Source organism: Pituophis catenifer, unplaced genomic scaffold (assembly GCF_029215685.1).
Source record: "Pituophis catenifer annectens isolate HBS135680 unplaced genomic scaffold, rPitCat1.0.hap2 SCAF_3, whole genome shotgun sequence".
NCBI classification, from domain to species: Eukaryota; Metazoa; Chordata; class Lepidosauria; order Squamata; family Colubridae; genus Pituophis; species Pituophis catenifer.
Window position 1 is genome coordinate 214,570,512 of NW_027256883.1, and position 21,884 is coordinate 214,592,395.

Genomic DNA, 21,884 nt, shown 5'->3' on the forward strand with positions numbered 1-21,884 from the left:
TGAGAGCAGTCTTCCAATATCTCAGGGGCTGCCCCAAAGAAGAGGGAGTCAAGCTATTCTCCAAAGCACCTGAAGGCAGGACAAGAAGCAATGGGTGGAAACTAATCAAGGAGAGAAGCAACCTGGAATTAAGGAGAAATTTCCCGACAGTGAGGACAATTAACCAGTGGAACTGCTTGCCACCAGAAGTTGTAGATGCTCCAACACTGGAAGTTTTTAAGAAGAAATTGGACAGCCATTGGTCTGAAGTGACATAGGGTTTCCTGCCTAAGCAGGGGGTTGGACTAGAAGACCTCCAAGGTCCCTTCCAACTCTGTTATTCTAGGTCCGTCCCAAAAATCCATGCAGGGAATCCTAAGGGATCGTCTTCACCCAGCCTCCTTAAGAAGAAATCATTGCTTGTTGGAGAGATCTGTACAAAATTGGGCTCTCGAGGCTGGTGAAAACTTCTCTCTTGTTTTATTATTTTTTTCCATCAAAAACACAGGAAGTGTATTTGATTTTTTGCAGCTTTATTTTTCCAGCCTAGCCTGCCTTTCCCTTTTGAAGAGGGGAGCTGCCTGCCCCCCCACTTTCAGCAGGTATAGATAGCCCTTAGTTAGTTAGTTAGTTTATTTGATTTGTATACCGCCCTACTCCCGAAGGACTCAGGGCGGTGAACAGCCAACAATAAAATACATAAATACACAAAATTTAAAAACCCGATAAAATCAAATTAAATTATTTGGCCCAGACAAATTAAGTTATGGCCATTCATTTAGTGACCATTCAAAGTTACAACAGTACTGAAAAAAAAATAACTCACAACCCTGCTTCATACTTATGACCGTTGCAGCATCCCCGGGTTCATAGGATAATTTTTTTTTTTTGCTTTAATTTACATGCCGCCCTTCTCCGGAGACTCAGGGCGGCTTACAGTGCGTTAAGCAATAGCCTTCATACTTTTGTATATTTTATACAAAGTCAGCTTATTGCCCCCACAAACTGGGTCCTCAATTTACCTACCTTAGAAAGGATGGAAGGCTGAGTCGACCTTGAGCCTTGGTGAGATTCGAACCAGCAGAAATTGCAGGCAGCTGTGTTAATAACAGGGTGCTTTAAACCACTGTACTATCAAGGCTCTTTATTCAGACGCTTGTCATCTGATTCCTATTTATGACGGTTTGCAGTGTCCCAAGGTCACACGATCCCCCTTTTGCAACCTTCTAACCAGCAAAGTCAAGGGGGGGTGGGGAAGGCAGATTCACTTAACAAGCGTGTGACTCACTTAACAACTGCAGTGAATTCACTTAACAAATGTGGCAGGAATGGTCGCAAAATGGGGCAAAACTCACTAAACCACTGTCTCGCTTAGCAACATACATTTTGGGCACAGTTGTGGTGGTCAGTTTTACAACCTGTAGTTCTTATTGCTCTGTGTGCTTCGCGCCACTTAACGACTGCAACAGGGAGTCAGTGGGGATTGTGGTTGTTTGACGATGGCCTAGGTGCCTTGCCTAACGACTGCAATGCCTTACGATCTAAATTCCAGGCTCAGTTATGTCCGTAAAGCGAGGACTACCCATATTCTATTTCCCCGCTTCCCAAATCGGAGCAGTGTCAGCGAAATGAATAATTTTCCAGACTTAGGAGAGGGACAGAGGCCAACTATGGTGGTACCAAACTCACCTGTCTAAAAGTTGCTGGTGTGTCTTTTTGTGTGTCTCACAAATGGTGTTTTTTTTTTTTGGCCTCTCACCCCATCACAGAAGGCACCCAAAATCTACCCTGCTATCCCAGCCGCAAAACGGAAGGCCATCCGAGTGTTGTCTCTCTTCGACGGCATCGCTACAGGTGAGTCCTTGCTCGGGTCTAAGGTATCAAGGGCCCAGGAGGTCATGAAGAGAGAGGCAGGTTAGTGCTCTCCAGGCAGGGAATTCCATTTGATTAAAGGCCTGTGTTCTCTCCAACGCAGAGCCCTTGTCTAAGCTTTCTCCAGCCCCCAGAACTGGCCCAAGTTCCTCTCCAACTGTTCTGCCCCAGCTACGGACCCCAAAGAACGCAGCACACACAGAGTCTGTTCAAACCTCAGTTTACTAAATAAACCAATCTTTTACAACAACGGCTGTTAATTAATTGCATTAACAGCCGCCAAGAATTCAATGAATAATAACTGAAAGCTTACTATGGTTGGCAGAATGCCCAGAAGCAATTTGCAGGAAGCTGATAAGATAAGCAAGACAAAACAGGAAGATATATGAACTAAGTTGTTCCCTGCAAATTGCTTCAGTTGGCGTTCCTCCTTAAATAGGCTAAGGGAGTGGCCAATTAGCCCCAAGCCTTACTCTCGAGGAGACCTCCTCCTGAGGAGCCACTCCTGCCTTTGGGCAGCTCTGCGCGCCCGTGCATCGAGAAGAGGCTCCTCCTCTTCGTCCTCTTCACTTAAGGGAGCTTCTAAAGGCCCTGGCGGAATCCCCGCCTCTGGCACATCTTCTCCAGGCTCCTCACTGTCCGACTCGAGTGCCAGCTGCACAGGCTGCTGGCGCAGTACCACACCAGCCTCCTCACTGTCGGAATCAGCTACTAGCTGCACAGGCTGTGAACGGGCCACAACAGCCTGGGGACAAAAACAAGAAAGGAAGAACAGTTGCAGGATTTGGGTTTGGCCAGTCTAGAGAAACGAAGGATTGTGGGGGGACGGGACAGGATAGCAGTAGTCCAGTATTTGAGGGGCTGCCCCAAAGAGGAGGGGGTCCACCTATTCTCCAAAGCACCAGAAGGCAAGAGAAGAAGCAACGGATGGAAACTAATCAAGGAGAGAAGCAATCTAGAACTAAGGAGGAACTTTCTGACAATTGGAACAATTAACCAGTGGAACTGCTTGCCTCTGGAAATTGTGGGTGCTCCATCACTGGAGGTCTTTAAGAAGAGACTGGATGGCCATTTTTTTGAAATGATATAGGGCAGGGGTGTCAAACTCGCGTCGTGACGGTGGTGTCACGTGACTTTTTCCCCCTTCGCTAAACCTGGTTGGGGGGGCAGTACGTGACACATTTGGCCTGCGGGCCACGAGTTTGACAGCCCTGGTATAGGGCTTCCTGCTTGAGTAGGGGGTTGGACTATAAGACCTCCAAGGTCCCTTCCAACTCTATTATTCTATGTTCTATGATTAGGGGGCTGGATACTAAAACATGAAGAATGGTTGCAGGGATTGGGTACGTCAAGAGAAGGACTAGGGATGACAGGATAGCAGTCTTCCAGTGTTTGGGGGGGCGCTGCCACCAAGAAGGGGGGTTCAATCTATTCTCCAAAGCCCCTGAAGGCAGGACGAGAAGCAACGCATGGGAACTCATCAAGAAAAGAAACAACCTGGAATTAAGGAGAAACTTCTTGACAGTGAGAATAATCAACCAGTAGAACTTGCCACCAGAAGTCGTGGGTGCCCCATCGCTGGAGGTTTTTAGGAAAAGATTCATCTGAAATGGTATATAGGGACTCCTGTTTGAGCAGGGGGCTGGACTAGAAGACCTCCAAGGTCCCTTCCAACTCTGTTCTGATTGATTGATTGATTGATTGATTGAGCAGAGGGTTGGAGTAGAAGACCTCAGAGGTCCCTTCCAACTCTATTCCGATTGATTGATTGATTGATTGAGCAGGGGGTTGGACTAGAAGACCTCTGAGGTCCCTTCCAACTCTATTCTGATTGATTGATTGATTGATTGATTGATTGAGCAGGGGGTTGGACTAGAAGACCTCCAAGGTCCCTTCCAACTCTGTTCTGATTGATTGATTGATTGATTGATTGATTGATTGATTGATGGAAGTGGTTGGACTAGAAGACCTCCGAGGTCCCTTCCAACTCTATTCCGATTGATTGATTGATTGATTGATTGATTGATTGAAGTGGTTGGAGTAGAAGACCTCCAAGGTCCCTTCCAACTCTATTCCGATTGATTGATTGAAGTGGTTGGACTAGAAGACCTCCGAGGTCCCTTCCAACTCTGTTCTGATTGATGGATTGATTGATTGATTGATTGATGGAAGTGGTTGGACTAGAAGACCTCCGAGGTCCCTTCCAACTCTATTCCGATTGATTGATTGATTGATTGAAGTGGTTGCACTAGAAGACCTCCGAGGTCCCTTCCAACTCTGTTCTGATTGATTGATTGATTGATTGATGGAAGTGGTTGGACTAGAAGACCTCCGAGGTCCCTTCCAACTCTATTCCGATTGATTGATTGATTGATTGATTGATTGATTGAAGTGGTTGGAGTAGAAGACCTCCAAGGTCCCTTCCAACTCTATTCCGATTGATTGATTGAAGTGGTTGGACTAGAAGACCTCCGAGGTCCCTTCCAACTCTGTTCTGATTGATGGATTGATTGATTGATTGATTGATGGAAGTGGTTGGACTAGAAGACCTCCGAGGTCCCTTCCAACTCTATTCCGATTGATTGATTGATTGATTGATTGATTGATTGAGCAGGGGGTTGCACTAGAAGACCTCCAAGGTCCCTTCCAACTCTGTTCTGATTGATTGATTGATTGATTGATTGAGCAGGGGGTTGCACTAGAAGACCTCCGAGGTCCCTTCCAACTCTATTCTGATTGATTGATTGATTGATTGATTGAGCAGAGGGTTGGAGTAGAAGACCTCCGAGGTCCCTTCCAACTCTATTCTGATTGATTGATTGATTGATTGATTGAAGTGGTTGGAGTAGAAGACCTCAGAGGTCCCTTCCAACTCTGTTCTGATTGATTGATTGATTGATTGAGCAGGGGGTTGGACTAGAAGAACTCTGAGGTCCCTTCCAACTCTATTCTGATTGATTGATTGATTGATTGATTGATTGAGCAGGGGGTTGGACTAGAAGACCTCCGAGGTCCCTTCCAACTCTATTCTGATTGATTGATTGATTGATTGAAGTGGTTGGAGTAGAAGACCTCCAAGGTCCCTTCCAACTCTATTCCGATTGATTGATTGATTGATTGAAGTGGTTGCACTAGAAGACCTCCGAGGTCCCTTCCAACTCTGTTCTGATTGATGGATTGATTGATTGAGCAGGGGGTTGGACTAGAAGACCTCCGAGGTCCCTTCCAACTCTGTTCTGATTGATTGATTGATTGATTGATTGATTGATTGATGGAAGTGGTTGGACTAGAAGACCTCCGAGGTCCCTTCCAACTCTATTCCGATTGATTGATTGATTGATTGATTGATTGATTGAGCAGGGGGTTGGACTAGAAGACCTCCGAGGTCCCTTCCAACTCTATTCCGATTGATTGATTGATTGATTGATTGATTGAAGTGGTTGGAGTAGAAGACCTCCAAGGTCCCTTCCAACTCTATTCCGATTGATTGATTGATTGATTGAAGTGGTTGCACTAGAAGACCTCCGAGGTCCCTTCCAACTCTGTTCTGATTGATGGATTGATTGATTGAGCAGGGGGTTGGACTAGAAGACCTCCGAGGTCCCTTCCAACTCTGTTCTGATTGATTGATTGATTGATTGATTGATTGATTGATGGAAGTGGTTGGACTAGAAGACCTCCGAGGTCCCTTCCAACTCTATTCCGATTGATTGATTGATTGATTGATTGATTGATTGAAGTGGTTGGAGTAGAAGACCTCCAAGGTCCCTTCCAACTCTATTCCGATTGATTGATTGATTGATTGAAGTGGTTGCACTAGAAGACCTCCGAGGTCCCTTCCAACTCTGTTCTGATTGATTGATTGATTGATTGAGCAGGGGGTTGGACTAGAAGACCTCCGAGGTCCCTTCCAACTCTGTTCTGATTGATTGATTGATTGATTGATTGATTGATGGAAGTGGTTGGACTAGAAGACCTCCGAGGTCCCTTCCAACTCTATTCCGATTGATTGATTGATTGATTGAGCAGGGGGTTGCACTAGAAGACCTCCAAGGTCCCTTCCAACTCTGTTCTGATTGATTGATTGATTGATTGATTGATTGATTGATTGATGGAAGTGGTTGGACTAGAAGACCTCCGAGGTCCCTTCCAACTCTATTCCGATTGATTGATTGATTGATTGATTGATTGAAGTGGTTGGAGTAGAAGACCTCCAAGGTCCCTTCCAACTCTATTCCGATTGATTGATTGATTGATTGAAGTGGTTGGACTAGAAGACCTCCGAGGTCCCTTCCAACTCTGTTCTGATTGATGGATTGATTGATTGAGCAGGGGGTTGGACTAGAAGACCTCCGAGGTCCCTTCCAACTCTATTCCGATTGATTGATTGATTGATTGATTGAGCAGGGGGTTGCACTAGAAGACCTCCAAGGTCCCTTCCAACTCTGTTCTGATTGATTGATTGATTGATTGATTGATTGATGGAAGTGGTTGGACTAGAAGACCTCCGAGGTCCCTTCCAACTCTATTCCGATTGATTGATTGATTGATTGATTGAAGTGGTTGGAGTAGAAGACCTCCAAGGTCCCTTCCAACTCTGTTCTGATTGATGGATTGATTGATTGAGCAGGGGGTTGGACTAGAAGACCTCCGAGGTCCCTTCCAACTCTGTTTTGATTGATTGATTGATTGATTGATTGATTGATGGAAGTGGTTGGACTAGAAGACCTCCGAGGTCCCTTCCAACTCTATTCCGATTGATTGATTGATTGATTGATTGATTGAGCAGGGGGTTGCACTAGAAGACCTCCAAGGTCCCTTCCAACTCTATTCCGATTGATTGATTGATTGATTGATTGAAGTGGTTGCACTAGAAGACCTCCAAGGTCCCTTCCAACTCTGTTCTGATTGATTGATTGATTGATTGAGCAGGGGGTTGCACTAGAAGACCTCCAAGGTCCCTTCCAACTCTGTTCTGATTGATTGATTGATTGATTGATTGATTGATTGATTGAAGTGGTTGGAGTAGAAGACCTCCAAGGTCCCTTCCAACTCTATTCCGATTGATTGATTGAAGTGGTTGCACTAGAAGACCTCCGAGGTCCCTTCCAACTCTGTTCTGATTGATGGATTGATTGATTGAGCAGGGGGTTGGACTAGAAGACCTCCGAGGTCCCTTCCAACTCTGTTCTGATTGATTGATTGATTGATTGATTGATTGATGGAAGTGGTTGGACTAGAAGACCTCCGAGGTCCCTTCCAACTCTATTCCGATTGATTGATTGATTGATTGATTGATTGAGCAGGGGGTTGCACTAGAAGACCTCCAAGGTCCCTTCCAACTCTATTCCGATTGATTGATTGATTGATTGATTGAAGTGGTTGCACTAGAAGACCTCCAAGGTCCCTTCCAACTCTGTTCTGATTGATTGATTGATTGATTGAGCAGGGGGTTGCACTAGAAGACCTCCAAGGTCCCTTCCAACTCTGTTCTGATTGATTGATTGATTGATTGATTGAGCAGGGGGTTGCACTAGAAGACCTCCAAGGTCCCTTCCAACTCTGTTCTGATTGATTGATTGATTGATTGAGCAGGGGGTTGGACTAGAAGACCTCCGAGGTCCCTTCCAACTCTGTTCTGATTGATTGATTGATTGATTGATTGATTGATTGATTGATGGAAGTGGTTGGACTAGAAGACCTCCGAGGTCCCTTCCAACTCTATTCCGATTGATTGATTGATTGATTGAGCAGGGGGTTGGACTAGAAGACCTCCGAGGTCCCTTCCAACTCTGTTCTGATTGATTGATTGATTGATTGATTGATTGATGGAAGTGGTTGGACTAGAAGACCTCCGAGGTCCCTTCCAACTCTATTCCGATTGATTGATTGATTGATTGATTGATTGAGCAGGGGGTTGCACTAGAAGACCTCCAAGGTCCCTTCCAACTCTATTCCGATTGATTGATTGATTGATTGATTGAAGTGGTTGCACTAGAAGACCTCCAAGGTCCCTTCCAACTCTGTTCTGATTGATTGATTGATTGATTGAGCAGGGGGTTGCACTAGAAGACCTCCAAGGTCCCTTCCAACTCTGTTCTGATTGATTGATTGATTGATTGATTGAGCAGGGGGTTGCACTAGAAGACCTCCAAGGTCCCTTCCAACTCTGTTCTGATTGATGGATTGATTGATTGAGCAGGGGGTTGGACTAGAAGACCTCCGAGGTCCCTTCCAACTCTGTTCTGATTGATTGATTGATTGATTGATTGATTGATTGATGGAAGTGGTTGGACTAGAAGACCTCCGAGGTCCCTTCCAACTCTATTCCGATTGATTGATTGATTGATTGATTGATTGATTGAGCAGGGGGTTGCACTAGAAGACCTCCAAGGTCCCTTCCAACTCTGTTCTGATTGATTGATTGATTGATTGATTGATTGATTGATGGAAGTGGTTGGACTAGAAGACCTCCGAGGTCCCTTCCAACTCTATTCCGATTGATTGATTGATTGATTGATTGATTGAAGTGGTTGGAGTAGAAGACCTCCAAGGTCCCTTCCAACTCTATTCCGATTGATTGATTGAAGTGGTTGGACTAGAAGACCTCCGAGGTCCCTTCCAACTCTGTTCTGATTGATGGATTGATTGATTGATTGATTGATGGAAGTGGTTGGACTAGAAGACCTCCGAGGTCCCTTCCAACTCTATTCCGATTGATTGATTGATTGATTGATTGATTGATTGAAGTGGTTGGAGTAGAAGACCTCCAAGGTCCCTTCCAACTCTATTCCGATTGATTGATTGAAGTGGTTGGACTAGAAGACCTCCGAGGTCCCTTCCAACTCTGTTCTGATTGATTGATTGATTGATTGATTGAGCAGGGGGTTGCACTAGAAGACCTCCAAGGTCCCTTCCAACTCTGTTCTGATTGATTGATTGATTGATTGAGCAGGGGGTTGGACTAGAAGACCTCCGAGGTCCCTTCCAACTCTGTTCTGATTGATTGATTGATTGATTGATTGATTGATTGATGGAAGTGGTTGGACTAGAAGACCTCCGAGGTCCCTTCCAACTCTATTCCGATTGATTGATTGATTGATTGAGCAGGGGGTTGCACTAGAAGACCTCCAAGGTCCCTTCCAACTCTGTTCTGATTGATTGATTGATTGATTGATTGATTGATTGATTGATGGAAGTGGTTGGAGTAGAAGACCTCCAAGGTCCCTTCCAACTCTATTCCGATTGATTGATTGATTGATTGATTGATTGAAGTGGTTGGAGTAGAAGACCTCCAAGGTCCCTTCCAACTCTGTTCTGATTGATTGATTGATTGATTGATTGAAGTGGTTGCACTAGAAGACCTCCGAGGTCCCTTCCAACTCTGTTCTGATTGATGGATTGATTGATTGAGCAGGGGGTTGGACTAGAAGACCTCCAAGGTCCCTTCCAACTCTGTTCTGATTGATTGATTGATTGATTGATTGATTGATTGATGGAAGTGGTTGGAGTAGAAGACCTCCGAGGTCCCTTCCAACTCTATTCCGATTGATTGATTGATTGATTGATTGATTGAAGTGGTTGGAGTAGAAGACCTCCAAGGTCCCTTCCAACTCTGTTCTGATTGATTGATTGATTGATTGATTGAAGTGGTTGCACTAGAAGACCTCCGAGGTCCCTTCCAACTCTGTTCTGATTGATGGATTGATTGATTGAGCAGGGGGTTGGACTAGAAGACCTCCGAGGTCCCTTCCAACTCTATTCTGATTGATTGATTGACTGATTAATTGATTGATTGATGGAAGTGGTTGGAGTAGAAGACCTCCGAGGTCCCTTCCAACTCTATTCCGATTGATTGATTGATTGATTGATTGATTGAAGTGGTTGGAGTAGAAGACCTCCAAGGTCCCTTCCAACTCTGTTCTGATTGATTGATTGATTGATTGATTGAAGTGGTTGCACTAGAAGACCTCCGAGGTCCCTTCCAACTCTGTTCTGATTGATGGATTGATTGATTGAGCAGGGGGTTGCACTAGAAGACCTCCAAGGTCCCTTCCAACTCTGTTCTGATTGATTGATTGATTGATTGAGCAGGGGGTTGCACTAGAAGACCTCCAAGGTCCCTTCCAACTCTGTTCTGATTGATTGATTGATTGATTGATTGATTGATTGATGGAAGTGGTTGGAGTAGAAGACCTCCGAGGTCCCTTCCAACTCTATTCCGATTGATTGATTGATTGATTGATTGATTGAAGTGGTTGGAGTAGAAGACCTCCAAGGTCCCTTCCAACTCTGTTCTGATTGATTGATTGATTGATTGATTGAAGTGGTTGCACTAGAAGACCTCCGAGGTCCCTTCCAACTCTGTTCTGATTGATGGATTGATTGATTGAGCAGGGGGTTGGACTAGAAGACCTCCGAGGTCCCTTCCAACTCTATTCTGATTGATTGATTGACTGATTAATTGATTGATTGATTGAAGTGGTTGGACTAGAAGACCTCCGAGGTCCCTTCCAACTCTATTCTGATTGAGGCATGTACCGACTATATAATGGCAGCGATTCACTTAACAACGATGAAAAGAAAGGCTGTAAAAGGAAAGCAAAACTTACTTAACAACCGTCTTGTTCAGTCATAGAAATTTCAGGCTCCATTGTTGTTGTATGTCAAGGACCTTTGATGGGTTGGTCAATAAGAGGGAATATTTTCATATCTGGTCATGGAGAATGTGGTGGTGATGTGCTGTTTAACAATTTTTTTTTTGCCACACGCTAAATAAAGGTCTCCTTAGCAGCGATGCCTTCAGGAAACTAGGTGTGTTGCAAAGCACGGAGACATGTACGACTCTACCACATCAAGCCGCTGTGAGGAAAACGGCAAGGCCCACCATAATTTCTACCACAATCTTCCTCCACAAAGTTTCAGTCTTGGCAGAAAGTTGGGGAGAATCAGTTTCCTTCTTTAAAGCCTGTCTATATATCGTTTCTTCTTCCTCCTCCTCCTTTTATGAAAGACATTTTTCTTTCCTGTAACTCACTACGTTCGGTTGTCAATCATTCCACCTGGTGTGTTACAGGTAATCCTCAATTTACAATCGTTCACTCAATGAACAGGGTGAAATGCTACCGGTTCGGGACGGTTCGCCCAAACCGGTAGGGAAAATGCTACCGGTTCGCCCAAACCGGTTGTAAAAAAAATGCTTTAAAAAAAATTAAAAAAAAGTTCCAACAATTGTGTGGCACAGCTGATCTTCGGAACTTTTTTTTTTTTTCTTTTTAAAGCATTTCCTTACTACCTATTTGCCTGAACCGGTATTTTTGTGTAAAGTGTGATAGTTTCTTTTTGAGCTCTCTCTGACTCTGTGGGGTTCCTGCTTGATGCGGGGGCCATTTTGTATGAAGTCCAGTTGTTTTTGCATTGTGTGTGAGTCAGTTGTGTAGCTTTTGTGTTATTTTTGGGTAAAGTGTGATAGTTTGTTTTCCCAGTCACATCTTTTTATCTTTATCTTTTGTCTTTTATTGGATTTGTATACCGCCCTACTCCCGAAGGACTCAGGGCGGTGAACAGCCACAGAATAAAACACATAAATACAAAATTTAAAAACAGAATAAAACCAAATTAAACAATTTGGCCGAGACAAATTAAAAATACCTAATAATTTTAAAAACAAATTTAAAATTTACATTTTAAAGGGGAAAGATTTAAAGGGGCTTGGTGGCTTAGGCCACCAAGCGACGCCCACCCAGTCACATGACCACCAAGCGACGCCCACCCAGTCACATGACCACCAAGCCACGCCCACCTAGACACATGACCACCAAGCCACGCCCACAGAACCGGTAGGGAAAATTTTTGAATTTCACCACTGTTAGTGACCGTTTGATGTTGGCAACTGACTCATATTTATGACGGTGTCCCAGGGTCACGTGATCCCATTTTGCGACCTTCTGACAAGCAAGGTCAACGGGGAAGCCAGATTTATTTAACAACTGTGTGACTAACTTAACAACCGCAGTGATGGCAAAAAAAAAATCATAAAACGGGACAAAGCTCACTTAACAACTGTCTTGTTAGCAGCGGACATTTTGGGCTCAATTGTCATAAGTCGAGGACTACCTGTATGTCTCCTTCCATCTCCAGGTAGTCCTCGGACTAACAACGGTTCATTTAGTGACCGTTCAAAGTTACAACAGCACTGAAAAAAAAGCGACTTATGACCGTTTTTCACACTTATGACCATTGCAGCATCCACATGCTCAGAATTCAGACATTTATGACGGTCGTAGTGTCCCGTGGTGTGCGTGTGTCACGTGATCCGCTTTTGCGACCTTCTGACAGCAAAGCCAATGGGGAATCCAGATTCACTTAACAACCGGGTAACTAACCTAACCACAGCAGTGATTCGCTTAGCAACTGAAGCAAGAAAGGATGTAAAATGGGGACAAAATTCGCTTAACAACCATCTCGCTTGGCGACATAAATTTTGGGCTCAATTGTGGTCGTAAACTGAGGACTACCTGCACACTTGTGTACTGGAGAAATCCTTTGATGGCATCTTATGGGCACAAATATTACAGGGTCACCACAAGAATGTGAGGGTTGCACATCCTTTTTTCCCCGCAGCACAAGGTGGATTTTTCCCGGGCTGGGTGCTCCTCCGTAGGTCCTCGCCAACCGCTCCCAAGGGATCCTTTTCTCACCCCAGATCTTCCTGCCTTCCTAGGTTATCTGGTTCTGCGGGATCTTGGCATCCAGGTGGAGAAATACATCGCTTCGGAGATCTGCGAAGACTCCATCTCGGTGGGGACCGTGCGGCATGAAGGAAACATCAAATATGTGCATGACGTCAGGAACATCACCAAGAGACATGTAAGGAATCCGGCGTCGGTCACTGGTGGAGTCAAAAGAGGCAGCAGCCTAGAATCCCTTCATAGTCACAAGCAGACTGAGTCAAATCATTCTTGATTTCCACGGAGCTTTAATTCCGTGGACCAGTGGTGAAATGTAAAATTTGTTACTACCGGTTCTGTGGGCGTGGCTTGGTGGGTGATGGGGGTAATGTGACTGAGTGGGCGTGGCCAACTTTTTAAAAAAATGCTTTTAAAAGCCTCTGACGATCCCAGCTGAGTTGTCAGAGGCTTTTAAAAGCATTTTTTTAAAAACAACCTCTTTGGCTGAAGAGGTTGTAAAAAAAATGCTTTTAAAAGCCTCTGACGATCCCAGCTGAGTTGCCCAGGAAGCTGGGAACGGAGACCGTGCCGTAACGAGGGTCTCTCTTGCAGATTGACAAATGGGGTCCCTTCGATTTGGTGATCGGCGGAAGCCCGTGCAACGACCTCTCCATGGTAAATCCCGCCAGAAAAGGTTTGTATGGTAAGCTGAGGAATTTGAGATCCGTTTTGAGTCGGCTTTGATCGGATTCGGGGCGCTGAGCTTTCTCCTTTGACCTTCTTTTCTTTTACCCCTTCTGTTTGGCAGAGGGGACCGGCCGACTTTTCTTTGAGTTCTACCACCTTCTGAATTACACCCGTCCCAAAGTTGGAGAAGACCGTCCATTCTTCTGGCTCTTCGAAAACGTGGTTTCTATGCGGGTCAACGACAAGAGAGACATCTCCCGTTTCCTGGAGGTAAAAACTGCTTTGGGGTCCACGTGGCTCAGAGACCAAGAAACGGGGGGCTTTTAGGGGCTGCCGTGAACTCTTTAATTATTTGCAGCCGGGAGATGTCCTTCTGAGACTGGAAACATCAAGCACTGGTTAGTGTAAACCAGGGTTAGCTGGGCAATTTTGGGAGCTGTGGTCCTGGCAGCTTAGGAGTGGCCAGGATGGAGAAAGATGCTTTAGGCCACGGGTGGGGAAAAGTGGCTTTTTTACAACCTGTGGACTTCAACTCCCAGAATTCCTGAGACTGGCTCAGGAATTCTGGGAGTTGAAGTCCACAGGTTGTAAAAGAGCCACTTTTCCCCCACCCCTGCTTTAGGCCGTCGTGCCCAGCTCTTCCTGCCAATCTTTGTGGCTTTTGTGGGGTCCTTGGTGCTCTTTCATCTTGGTTCTTTTCTTTTAGACATTTCATTACCTGACCAGGTAACACCATCAGTGCTAGAAGGAAGGAATAGAATAGAATAGAACGGTGCTCCCTGAGCCGAATTAAGTTTTCTTGCAGACATTTCATGACCCAACTAGGTAACGTCATCAATGCTTGAACCCCTTTTCTTTTCTCTGCAGTGCAACCCGGTGATGATCGACGCAGTCAAAGTATCCGCTGCGCACAGAGCCAGATATTTTTGGGGCAACCTGCCAGGAATGAACAGGTAAGAAAGAAGTGGACACGACGGAGCCCTTGACCTGCCGAAGAAGTTACAAGGGTGAAGAAACTTCCTGATTTGCAACCCGTGTCACCCATAGCAGATTGGAGAGGCTGGGGGTGTACTGTTGTACAGGCAGTCCTCGACTTAACGACCAAAATTGAGCCCAGAGTTTCTGTCGCTAGGTGAAACTTTTGTTAAGTGAGTGAGTTTTGCCCCATTTTATGACTTTCCTTGCCGCCGTTGTTAAACGAATCACGGCAGTCCTTCGGTTTGTGACACGGTTGGTAAGCGCATCCGGGTTCCCCTAGTGACTTGGCTTGTCAGAATGACGCAAAAGGGGAATCCCGGGGAACAGTTGTGGGATTCGGCTGAACCGGTAGTTGAATTACTGGCTGGCCCCTCCCCCTCCCACCCCTCCCCTTCCAGGAGTCCCCACATGCCCCAATTTAGTTTGGGGGGGTGCAGTGCATCCCCCGCAACCCGTTTTCTCTGCCAGGAGGCTTCAGGGAAGCCTACTAGGCCCAAAACGGGGCGCGGGGAGGCATGTCATTTCCCCCCCCCCCCGGCAGCCCGTTTGTGCTCCCAGGGGGGTGCAGGAGGCCTAGTGCTGCCTGTCAAACTCCATGGCCACGCCCACCATGGCCACGCCCACCCAGCAGGTCATTAGGGCATCCGCCACTGCCTGGGACGTTGCAATCGTGCTAAATCCATGCCAGTGGCCGAGCGTCTGGATTTGGATGAGGTGACCCTGGGGATTGCAGCAGCGGTCCTCAAGTGTGAATCACGGTCCTCGGTCACTTTTTTCACTGCTGTTTTAACTTTGAACGGTCACTAAACAGCGGTTGTAAGTTGAGGATTACCTGTGATTTGGAGAGAGAGAGCGAGAGAGAGAGAGAGAGAGCAGGGACCCTTTCAGGAAAGACGGGCCAACGTGGGAAAAGGAGGAGGATTTGCACACTCACAAAATGGCTCCTAAGCTGGGCTCGACCGAAGATGTAGAAGATGTCCGCAACGTCTTTTCTAGTACTTTGCCCAGGCAGGGGTGTGGATGTGTGGATGTGTGGGTGTCTTCCTGTGTCGTTTTTGTTTTTGTGCAAGTGAGAATGCTCCTGATTGAAACGTTAGGTGGAAACGGCTTTCAGTGGTTAAACCCCCCACCCACCAAGAAAGGCTGTGAGGTTTTTGGGGAAACAGATGTAATATACTCTCCCTGTGTTTGTCTGTCTCTGTCTGCCTCTCTCTCCCTCCCTCCGTCTCCCTCTATATCTCCCCCCCTCTCCCTCTCTGTCTCTCTCCTCTCTGTCTCTCTCCTCTCTCTCTCCCTCTCTCTCTCTCTCTCCTCTCCCTCTCTGTCTCTCCTCTCTCTCCCTCTTTCTCTCCCTCTCTGTCTCTCTTCTCTCTCTCTCCCTCCCTCTCTCCCTCTCTGTCTCTCTCCTCTCTCTCTCCCTCCCTCTCTCTCCCTCCCTCTCTGTCTCTCTCCTCTCTCTCTCTCTCCCCCTCCCTCTCTGTCTCTCTCCCTCTTTCTCTCCCTCTCTGTCTCTCTTCTCTCTGTCTCTCTCCTCTCTCTCTCCCTCTTTCTCTCCCTCCTCTCCCTCTCTGTCTCTCCTCTCTCTCCCTCTCTCTCTCCCTCTCTGCCTCTCTTCTCTCTCTCTCCCTCCCTCTGTCTCTCTGTCTCTCTCCTCTCTCTCTCCCTCCCTCTCTCTCCCTCCCTCTCTGTCTCTCTCCTCTCCCTCTCTGTCTCTCTCCTCTCTGTCTCTCTCCTCTCTTTCTCCCTCTCTCTCTCTCTCCTCTCCCTCTCTGTCTCTCCTCTCTCTCCCTCTTTCTCTCCCTCTGTCTCTCTTCTCTCTCTCTCCCTCCCTCTCTCCCTCTCTGTCTCTCTCCTCTCTCTCTCCCTCCCTCTCTCTCCCTCCCTCTCTGTCTCTCTCCCTCTTTCTCTCCCTCTCTGTCTCTTGTCTCTCTGTCTCTCTCCTCTCTCTCTCCCTCTTTCTCTCTCTCTGTTTCTCTCCTCTCTCTCTCCCTCTTTCTCTCCCTCTCTGTCTCTCTCCCTCTTTCTCTCCCTCTCTCTTTCTCTCCTCTCTCTCTCCCTCTTTCTCTCCCTCTCTCCCTCTCTGTCTCTCTCTCTCTCTCTCTCCCTCTCTGTCTCTCTCCTCTCTCTCCCTCTTTCTCTCCCTCTCTGTTTCTCTCCTCTCTCTCTCCCTCCCTCTCTGTCTCCCTCCCTCTCTGTCTCTCTCCTCTCTCTCCCCCCCTCTCTTTTTCTCTCCCCCCCCCCCACCCAGAAAGCAAGGTGGGAAGTAGATTTCTCAGTGGTTTACACCCACCCACACACCATGCAAGAATGCCTGTGAGATGTTTTGGAATACAGATGTGATGTTAGTCTGCGTTTGTGTGTGCTTTGGTCTAAGAGTTCCTGGTGCTCTTTGAATCTGGTGGTTTTCTTGCAGATGTTTCTTTTTTTTTTTTTAAAGTTTTTTATTAGTAATTCAAAATTAAAAACATTGGACATAGATATGACATCACTGGTCCCAAGCATCTTCCAACAATTTAAGTTAATTCATAATATACTAATGATGATATAATAATATATTCCTTACACCTTATACGTTATTTAAACATAGTATAATATTAATCATTTATACCTTATTCCTATACAATTATACATATCTATACTTCCATATACCTAGCTATACAACTCACATACATATTTATCTATAATAACGTATATAATTCTAATCTAACACTACACATTTGTCTCGGCTATCCTCCTTTTATCAAACCATTCATAGAATTTTGCCCAGATTTTATAGTACAATGTTTCGCTTTTATCCTTGAGTTCCAAGGTGAGTCTATTCATTTCTGCTCAGTTGAAAATTTTTAGTAGTATTTCCTCTTCAGTTGGGGTATCTTTCTCTTTTCATTTCTGTGCAAAGGCTATCTGTGCCACTGTAAGTATATGCAGTAGTAGATAATTTATGTCTTTCTTGTATTTGCCCAAAAGGAAAAATTCCAGTTTGACTTCTATGCTCATTAACAAAATTTCTTCCAACCAACTCTTTATCAGATTCCAATATTCTTCTGCCTTTGGGCATTCCCACCACATATGATAGAAGTTCCCCGGAGTCACCTCGCACTTCCAACATGCCGAAGAATTTCCCTTATTGATTTGTGCTAATCTTGTGGGGGGGGGAGGTGCCACCTATAAAACATCTTATATAAAATTTCCTTATATGAAGTTGCCAATGTAATTTTTAAATTTTTTTCCCAGAGAGTCTGCCAATTGTCCAAATCAATACTATGCCCAAAATATTTACTCCAAATTATCATTGTTTCTTTGACTTGTTCCTCAATCATGTCTTGTTCCAATAAATAGCAATATAGTTTACTTATGGACTTGCCCTCCCTGCTTAATAAAATCTTATCTAATTGTGATAATTCTTGCTTTGCACCCCATTCCTTTTTATCTTTGCTAAATTTAGATTGTATTTGGAGGTATGCCCACCAATTCGATTCCTTCTTCCTTTAAAATGTTTCTCGCTTTCAATTCTTCTCTCTCTCATTCAGAATATCTTTATAGGTGACAATCCCCTAATTTAGTAAAATTTGGATGAGTATACATTTCCAAAGTTGACACCCAGTTGGGAATTTCAATATAATTACTTCTTCTTGTCTTAATCCAAATATCTAATAGAGCCCTCCTGATATAACGCCTCCAGAAGTACTGATGGACTTTATGCTTTTCCTCCCATAAAATAGCATGCCATCCTGTCTGTAAATTGTGGCCTTCTATATGTTTCATGACCCAACTAGATAACATCATCAGTGCTAGAAAGGAGGGTTGTGTGTGGAGAGGAGGAGGAGGGAGGGAGGGAGAGGAGGAGGAGGACAAGGAGGAGAAGCTTAGGGAGGACGAAAGACTGCCCAATCCTCCTCCTCCAACCCTCCACCTTTTCTACCGCTAATGACATTACCTAGTTGGGTCATGAAACGTCTGCAAAGAAAACCCCCAAGCTCAGAGACCACCAAGGACCCCTTCATTTCAACCCTGAGCCACAAATGCTCTCCTCTATCGGTGTCTTGTGATCTCTTTTCCTGGGGAGCGTTTCCTGCACCCTACAAACGAAGCAGCGTGACTTTTGGGGAGGCGTGGGGGCGGGGGCGGATCACAGAGTCTCATCAACCTTTTCTCTTTCCAGGCCCCTGGTGGCCTCCAAGGCAGACAAGCTGGAGCTTCAGGATTGCTTGGAGTACAGTCGGAGGGCCAAGGTAACCCCAATTGTCCCCCATTATTCTCGCCTGGGATAAAGGAGGGTGCAGAACAGCTCCCGTTTGTGCATGCCAGCTTCATCCGGATGTCGTGGTTGCAAAATGTATGGAGGGGTGGTTTTGGGGTGGGGGGGTTGGCCCTCCCTTCTTTCCAGCCCAGTGTCCTCGGTCACCCCAATGGCCAAAGGAGACAGCAAGAGGCAGTCCTAGACTTACAACGGTTTGTTTAGTGACCGTTTGAAGTTACAAGGACACGGAAAAAAAAGCAACTTAGAACCATTTTTCATACTTGGGATCGTTCCAGCTGGCCACGAACAAAAACCAGCAGTCCCCACTCCCCGTTAGGAATGCTGCCTGCGCCGACATCCTTGGTCGGGAATCTGCTGCCTCCCTCTGCCCCTTCCCCCCCCCCCCCTTTCCAAATGATCTTCTTCATTCTCTGCTTTTCTTCTGCAGATGAAAAAAGTTCGGACCATCACGACGAAGAGTAACTCCATTCGGCAGGGGAGGTCCAAGACGCTGCCCGTGTCCATGAACGGGAAGGATGACGATTTATGGTGCACAGAGTTGGAAAGGTGAGGGATGGGCAGGGCGAGGGAACCCGGGATATGGGGGTGGGGAGGAAGGAAGGGGTGGGAAAACTCGTCAGTCCTGGAATGGCTCCCAAAGGGAAGACTCTAGGGCAGCTTTAAGATGGGTGGGCTTCCACTCCCAGAATTCCCCACTCAGCATGCTTTAAGATGGGGGGACTTCAACTCCCAGAATTCCCCACTCAGCATGCTTTAAGATGGGGGGACTTCAACTCCCAGAATTCCCCACTCAGCATGCTTTAAGATGGCTGGACTTCCTCTCCCAGAATTCCCTAGTCACTGCTTTAAGATGGGAGGACTTCCACTCCCAGAATTCCCCAGCCAGAATGCTTTGAGATGGGAGGACTTCCAGAATCGCCAAGCCAGGATTGGCTTAATGACAGCAGTGTTTGTTTTATGACCACTGCATTCACTTAATAAAATGGTTCCAAAATCAGGCACAGTCCTGCTTGGTGATCCTCATAACCTATGAGCGAAATTGCCGGCTCAATGACCGTCGTAAGTCCAGGAGTCCTTGTGTCTGTGCCTTGTACTTGGCAAAGAGGATGAATCAATTATTCTGCGTTTCTTCTACGAGCTGTAGACTCCAAAAAGCATTTTCCCCAACCCGTTGCTCAGATATATTGGTGTTCACACGTTCTCATGCAGACCTGGGTGTTGTCCTGCTAATTGGGGGTGGGGGGTGGGGTCAGGCTTCTCTTCCAACCTTATTTAGGGACCCCAGGTTCGAAGAGACCCACTTTGCAATTTTCTCGTCTTGCAAGACCTCCTCCTTCTGCTGCTGTTCTCCCTCTGTCGTGTTCTTGAGATGTTTTGAGTATTTCCTTGGCAATTTCTCGGTGTTGTTTTACAGCCTTCAGAGGGCAACCCGTGACTCTGTGAGTAAATGCTCTCATTTCCCAGTATGAAATGCCCCCAAAAGATGTGTCCCCTTGAAACATAAGATAACCGTAAAATTCTGGGGTCCTTGGTGCTCTCTGACTTTGGTGATTTTCTTGCAAATGTTTCATGACCCAACTAGATTACATGATCAGTGCAAGAAGGGTGGGGAGTTTGTGGAGAGGAGGAGGAGGTGGAAGAGGAGGAGGAAGACTGTAGGGTCCTTGGTGGTCTCTGACTTTGGTGGTTTTCTTGCAGATGTTTCATGACCCAACTAGGTAATAGTATCAGGACTAGAAAGGAGTGGGGATTGCAGAGAGGAGGAGGAGGAGGAGGACTATGGGATCTTTGGTCCTCTCTGAGTTTGGCTGTTTTCTTGCAGATGTTTCATGACCCAACTAAGGAATATCATCAGTTCTAGAAGGGAGAGGGGCTTTGCTCTCTAGGGCAAACCACTTGTATATAAATAGTAAAGTCCGAAAGCCCGAAAGACTAAAAACTCTGGTTCTGTGACCCAAATTGGATCCTGCCATGTTATCCTGGGACACATATATTCGCCTTCCATCAATAGTAAGCCCCATCCCATCCTAGCATTGATGATGTACGACATTTAGAAGGGAGAGGAGGAGGAGGAGGACTGTGGGACTCCTTGGTGCTCTCTGAGCTTGGTTTTCTTGCAGACGTTTCATGGCCCAACTAGGGACCATCATCAGTTCTAGAAGGGAGTGGGGTTTGCTCTCTGTTTATATACTGTGGGTTGCCCTGTCAGTATTGGTGGGAGACGTCTTGGTAGTTCCTTAATTGGGTTGTTGTTTGCTTTTAGCTTGTTTGGATAGTTCTTGATTGGGGTATGTTGTAAGTTACAACGGGATCGTTTTTCACACTTACGACCGTTGATTAAAGGTGATATTGGGAATTGGTTATAGGTAATTATAGGCACTAGGAATTACAGATAGTCCTCGACTTAACAACAGATTGTTTAGTGACCTTTCAAAGTTGCAATGGCACTGAAATGACCGTTTTTCACACTTACGACCGTTGCCGCTTCCCCAGGGTCACGTGATCAAAATTCAGATGCTTGGCAACTGGCTCATATTTACGACGGTTGCAGTGTCCTGGGGTCATGTCATCCCCATTTTGCGACCTTCTGGCAAGCCAAGTCCACGGGGAGGCTAGATTCACTTAACAACCGTGTTCCTCACTTTTAACAACTGCAGTGATTCACTTAACGACTATTCCAAGAAAGGTCATTAAAAACAGAGCCCAGCTCACTAAACCCTTCCCAGCCGGGTTCAAACAACCAACGTCAATGAGAGAAGCTGGATTCTCTCTTTTTAACGACTGCATGACTCGCTTAACGACTGCAGTGACTTAACCACCGTGGGGGAAGAAGAGGGGAAAAATTGGGCACGATTCGTTAACGACCGCCTTGTTTAGCAATAGAAACTTTGGTCGTAAGTCGAGGACTAGCTATATTCATCTTTTGGGTTCACTGATGGGATCAAAAAAGGGTCCCCTTCTTTTTGTGTGTGTGTGGGGGTCCTAACCCCTCTCCTTGCGGATTGGGCAGAGGGGCTGAGCTAACGGTCTCTTCTCCCCCCCCCAGGATCTTTGGCTTCCCTCTCCACTACACCGACGTGTCTAACATGGGTCGCCAGGCACGTCAGAAGCTGCTCGGGAGGTCGTGGAGTGTCCCCGTCATCCGCCACCTCTTTGCCCCCCTGAAGGATTATTTTTCCTGTGATTAGCCTGCAGGGGTCCTGTGGTCTCCCGGGTGGAAGGAGAAGTGCCGAGACCCCCCTCGACATGCCCCCCTTAAAGGAGACCTCCTCCGCAGAAAAACTCTTCCCATCCACGACTTTCTTCCAAGCTCGCCAGATCTTTGCGTTCCCGCTGTGCCAAAAAAACAAACAAACAACCAAGCAAACAGATTTTTGGGGGAACTGCAGAGAGGTAGCATTCACCCCTCGTCTTGTGCGGATGGGGAAACTGAGGCT

At 46.2% G+C, this 21,884-nt stretch overlaps 1 protein-coding gene across 1 annotated transcript in view; it reads left to right on the forward strand.

The window, feature by feature from the left end:
• DNMT3B (DNA methyltransferase 3 beta) overlaps positions 1–21,635 on the forward strand; it is a 38,698-nt gene extending 17,063 nt beyond the window's left edge. Inside the window, exons 13-20 of the mRNA XM_070941856.1 lie at positions 1,749–1,833; positions 12,575–12,720; positions 13,134–13,224; positions 13,330–13,478; positions 14,076–14,161; positions 18,349–18,418; positions 18,875–18,993; positions 21,494–21,635. Of these exons, the coding sequence (XP_070797957.1) occupies positions 1,749–1,833; positions 12,575–12,720; positions 13,134–13,224; positions 13,330–13,478; positions 14,076–14,161; positions 18,349–18,418; positions 18,875–18,993; positions 21,494–21,635 (888 nt within the window). The remainder of the gene's footprint in view (positions 1–1,748; positions 1,834–12,574; positions 12,721–13,133; positions 13,225–13,329; positions 13,479–14,075; positions 14,162–18,348; positions 18,419–18,874; positions 18,994–21,493) is intronic.
• Positions 21,636–21,884: the final 249 nt, after the last annotated feature.